Here is a 5017-nt window from a genome sequence, read left to right as displayed (position 1 = left end):
AGTACATATTTTCAGGTCGAATGAAAGAAAGCAGGACCAAAGGCACGGTGGCAGGTAGGGGCTTCCCCAGGGCCCCCAGGAGGCGGATTTCAGGCACAGGGACACGTGCAAAGGCACAGCTTTTCCACAGCTGGAGGGCAGAGCGGGAGGGACAAGGAAGCCCAGACACCGGTCCAAGGCGCTGACGCCCTGGCCAGAATTTGTGCCTTTACCCTCGGGCGCGGGTGTGGTTGGCGACAGAAGTTCCTGGGACTGCGGATGCTGGTGGGGGTCTTCTTGGATGCTCAGGGGAGGAGAAAGGCTGGAACCATTGGAAACAGGAAAGCGGGGATGAGGTTGGGAGGGATGGGGAGGAGTGGGGAGCAGTGGGGAGGGACGGAGAGGGATGGGGAGGGAGGGTGGGCAGCAGTGTGGAGGGGCCGGGAGGAGGCGGAGGGCGGGGCCCCTGGGCTGGGCGTCGGACCCTAGTGGTCTTCGACCCCGGACCTGAGCCCGGCGCCACGCCAGGTGCCTCCACCTCTCTGCGTCTTTGTGCATTTTGCTTCCTTTTGCAATAAACGTTCTTCCGAGAAATTCCAAGGGGATCGCATCCAAGCGGAGGGGGAAGGGATCCTGCCCACGCCTGGGTAGGGGACCGCGGAGGCGGGGGAGGAGCAGGGGGCGCCGCGGGGGAGGGAGCGGGAACCTGAGGGAGAGAGCGCTCGAGAGCGAGGGGGCGCGGAGGGCCGGGGCCAGCTACACCTGTGTGGGGACCGCGAGCCCCGGGCACCCCCGCCCCGCGCGTCTCCCGCCGCCCCCGCCCCCCGCGCGGCCCCCGCCCCGGTTCCGCCCCGCCCCTCGCGCGGGGTCCTCGTCTGCGGCTGCGTTCCCCGAAAGACGAGGCTGCGCCCGGATTCCGGTCCGCAGGGAGACCGAAGGGCACCGCTCCCCGCGCCACGCAAGCCGCCCGAGCCCAGAGTGCGGACACCCCAGGGATGTGAGTGCGCCCCCCGATCCCGAGGCCCGCGCTCCTCGCCCCACCCGCGGTGAGCGCCGAGGCGCGCGCGGAAGGCCGGGGGACGGGACTCGGCGCGGGGTTCCCGGCCCCCCAGCCCAGGGGTGGGGGTGGGGACCTGGAGCGCACCCCTCCCCCTGTGGCAGGTACCGGCTCCCGCCCCTGCCGCTCGTTCCGGTCCGGACGCACCTACGGCTCCCCGGGGAGAAGAGGACGCCCCCCTCCCCTCCCCACACAGGTGCGGGCGCGGGGCGTCTCGAGCTGTTCCCGCGCCCCGGAGGGCAGCCTTCTCCCAGCGGGGATGCTGTGACGGCGGGAGCTCTGGGGACCGGCTGGGGGTGGGGCTCTGCGCGCTCCAGCAGACCCCGGCCCTGGATTTCGGGTAGAAGGCTGCGTCCTGAGGCCCGGAAAGGAGAGGGTCCTTGGGGCCGCCTGACCAACGCTCCTTCCCGCCAGGCTTGCGCCCCAGAGGACCTTCGCCCGGAGACCCCGCGCCGGCCCCAAGCCCGCCCGGAGCATGCTGCCTGCAGCCATGAAGGGCCTCGGCCTGGCGCTGCTGGCCGTCCTGCTGTGCTCCGCTCCCGGTGAGTAGGGGTCCCGCGGGCCGAGTCAGGTGCCTGGGAGAGCCCGAGGCGCCGCGGGAGAGCCGGGTATGGAGCCGCCACCCTCTGACGGTTCCCACCGCGCTTCCCAGAGAGCCCACGCCCCCTCCGGGATCCCGGCGACCCGGGCCCTCGGCCGCTCTGCCAGCGCACTGGGCTCTCTCCAGCGCTCTTCCTCCAGGGCCGGGAGCTGGTGGGCGGCTGGGCCCGCATGGAAGCCCCTGGTCATCCGTCACCCCCTCCCGGGCCTCCTTTCAAATGCAGTTTGGTCCTTCACAGCTTGGAGCCCACAGAACGCGGGGGTGGGGGTGTGCGCGGGAGTCACTGTTGGTGTGGGGTGGTCTGTGTAGCCCGCATGTGTGTGTGTGTGCACACACGCGGGCGCGCACACGCACACCCACACACACACACACTCATGCATGGGGGCCAGGCAGGGGCCATAGGAGCTCCCCTCAAACTGCCAGGAAGGGGCACAGTTGTCCCAGGGCCTCTGCTCCCCCTCCAGGGGTCACGGTGGCCTGCTCACTCCTGTGGGGTAAGGCTCTTCTAGGAGTGCTTGCAGCAGGGGGACGCAGGGGGTGGCCTGGTTCGGCCCCTAGTGCTTCTGGTCACCCCCCCATGCTCTGCCCAGCTCATGGCCTGTGGTGCCAGGACTGCACTCTGACCACCAACTCCAGCCAATGCACCCCGAAGCAGTGCCAGCCGTCCGACACGGTGTGTGCCAGTGTCCGAATCACCGACCCCAGCAGCAGTAAGTTGGGACTAGGGTGGTGGGGGAATGTGCCGAAAGCCAGGCTCTTGGGGAAGGTCAAAGGTGTCCTCTGAGCCCTTCTGGCCCAGGAGGAGAGTGTGGGGCTGCAGGCAGGACACTGCCATGCTGTGTGACAGTGAGCAGGTCCTGGTCCCTCTCTGGCTCCTTAGTGACCCTTTCCATCTAGTTGGGGCCAGCCTGGGAGGGTGGAGAGATTGCACTTTACCTAACTGGGGCCCTGAGCTGACTCGGAGGGGACTGGGCTGGGTCCCCGGCAAGGCTGAAAGGGCCCAGGAGCCCCAGCCCCAGTCCCAGTCCGAGCTTTCTCTTCCCAGGCAGGAAGGATCACTCGGTGAACAAGATGTGTGCCTCCTCCTGCGACTTCGTCAAGCGGCACTTTTTCTCAGACTATCTGATGGGGTTTATTAACTCTGGGATCTTAAAAGTCGACGTGGACTGCTGTGAGAAGGATTTGTGCAATGGGGGGGCCGGTGCAGGGCACAGCCCCTGGGCCCTGGCTGGGGGGCTCCTGCTCAGCCTGGGGCCTGCCCTCCTCTGGGCGGGGCTCTGAGGTCTTCTCCTTCCCACAGGGCTTCTAAGCTTGCTCCCCTGAGCCTGTGGCTGCCCCCTCCCTGGCCTAGCCTGGCTGGAGCTGGGGGCAGCCTTGGCCCAGCTCCGTGCCTGTGGCCAGTGGCTCTCTCTCCTCCCCCAATGTGAAGCCTCCCTGTCTCTCCGCCAGCTCTGAGTCCCGGGCAGCTGGACAACCCCGGGGAACCCAGCCATCTGGGCAGGAGACCTGGGGAGGAGGGCAGGGGGTTGGGACCCCAGGTCCCGGAGGGGAAGTGAAGCAACAGCCTAGCTGGAAGGGCATCTTCTACAGAGAAATAAAGTCACTTTTGAGTCCTGAGACCCGGGTCTGAGCCTGGGTGTGGGGGGCGGGAAGGAGGGCTGGCGGAGAGCCGGGAATGAGGTGCCCAGGGAGCAGAGAGGGGCGGGGGCAGCACGGGCGCTCAGCCATGCTCTCTGCTCCCGGGCTCAGGGCACTGGGGTGCTGGGTGATTGTGCTGGGCTGCTCGGGTCTGGTGAGGTTTGGGAGCACTTGGGGTGATGGGTGAGAGTTGAGAGGAGCAAGATCGCAGGTGGGCCTGGGGGGGCACCAGAATCTGGGTGCACACCGCAGACACCAGACTTGCACACACAGTGGTGCCCACGCAGCCGCCAGCCTGTGCACGGGCTCATGCATACACACCGTGCCTGCCCTGCTCACACCCTCACACTCGCACACGTGCTGGGCATGCAGATAACTGGCACACACTGGCGTGTCCTGGTGCACGTGCATACGCCCACAGTCACACCTCCATGTCTGTGCACACCCCCCCTTGGACGCTCAGCTTGCAGTGCACCCGGGACCCTGCGGACTCACAGATGTGAGCACACACGTATGCTGGCCCCCTCTCGCCCCCACCCCTCGCTCTTCGCCTCTGTGGGCTGCGTCAGGCTGAGTGGAGCCCTCGTATTCTCTCACCCTGCCCCTTCTCTGGACATCCATCCTGGCCACTTCCGGCCCTGAGTTGGGGGCCTGTGGCCAGGGGCTGAGGAAGCCCACCTGTCTGTGTGGCCTGGCCCAGAGGGACTGGATGCCTCGGGGTGAGGGGCCAGGGAAGACTTGGCCTGGGCAATGTGGTGTGATGTCCGGATCCTTCCCGCTCCAGTTTCAGCTGCATCCCTGCATCCAGCCCAGCCTCCCACACCCACTGGCCACCGTGTCCGATGCTCCACCGGTGGCTTGTCCCATGGCCCAGGCTCACCCTACAGTGCCTGGCAGGCACCCCAGGGTTCCTCTGAGGCCTGGTCTCTGGTCACTACTGCTTCGTGCCACCTGTGGCTGACCCAGTCTCGTGGCCACTGCTGGATCCTGGACTCATTAGGGAAAGCAGTGGTTCCTATAAGAGCTGGCCCTGCGTGAGTAATGGTGAGGAGTCAAGTCCAGGGCTGCTGAGCCAGGGAGAGAGAGGAGGCCTGTGGTCCTGGGCACTGGCGCCGATTCCCTGCTGGACACAGCCAAGGGCTTTTCCACAGAGGGGCATCTGCTCTGCGATGCGCCCCCTGTCCCCGCCTCCCTTCAGTAAAGTGTGCTGCTCTTGTTTGTGCCTGGTGTTTTGGGGGTGGGGGGACTTGCAGAGAAGATGAGAATTCCCAGGGGGCAGAAAGCCCAGGAGCGATGGAACAACCCCCAGGGAAGCCTTGGGTAGCCAGGGAGGCCGTGGACAGGCTAGCCCAACCGGGGCGAGGCTTGAGCCAGTTTTCATATGAATCTTTGTATGCTGAATTTATTATCTGAAAGATATATTTAAAGACAAAAGAAAGTGTGAAATTCTCCCACCTCCTTGAGGAATCATAAAATCAGAAGGGCATGCCCTCACCTCTCCCTCACCTCCCACCCTGAGGCGTTGCCAGGGTGGCACAGGCAGGAAGCCGCTGGTTCCCAAGCTCTCACACTGGCTAAGTAGGTTTCTCATCTCAGAGGAGTTTAAGTGGGGTCCCCACCTGACAAGTTGTCTTTGAAGGGCTGAACCTCACAGTCCACGTGAAGCCCTTGGTCTACCGGGGCACACAGACGGTGCTGAGAAACGGACCTGCTACACAACTCTTTCTACTGAGGAATTCACC

General features: G+C 65.6%; 1 protein-coding gene across 6 annotated transcripts; it reads left to right on the top strand.

Moving 5' to 3' along the window:
* Positions 1-460: 460 nt before the first annotated feature.
* LOC116534443 (lymphocyte antigen 6H) lies at positions 461-3256 on the top strand. 6 transcript variants are annotated; one of them, XM_032254852.1, is made up of 5 exons: positions 461-626; positions 907-976; positions 1451-1578; positions 2228-2347; positions 2683-3256. In XM_032254852.1, coding segments are annotated over exons 2-5 (486 nt in total). In that variant the 5' UTR covers positions 461-626; positions 907-974; the 3' UTR covers positions 2919-3256. The 6 variants fall into 6 exon arrangements, with proteins under 6 accessions (XP_032110743.1, XP_032110749.1, XP_032110763.1 ...); XM_032254858.1 differs by having other exon boundaries at positions 907-1025; XM_032254872.1 differs by lacking the exon at positions 907-976.
* The last annotated feature ends 1761 nt before the right edge of the window (positions 3257-5017 follow it).

Source organism: Sapajus apella, unplaced genomic scaffold (genome assembly GCF_009761245.1).
Source record: "Sapajus apella isolate SASKATOON/1434 unplaced genomic scaffold, GSC_monkey_1.0 scaffold3, whole genome shotgun sequence".
NCBI classification, from domain to species: domain Eukaryota; kingdom Metazoa; phylum Chordata; class Mammalia; order Primates; family Cebidae; genus Sapajus; species Sapajus apella.
This window is presented reverse-complemented; position numbering and strand designations above follow the sequence as displayed.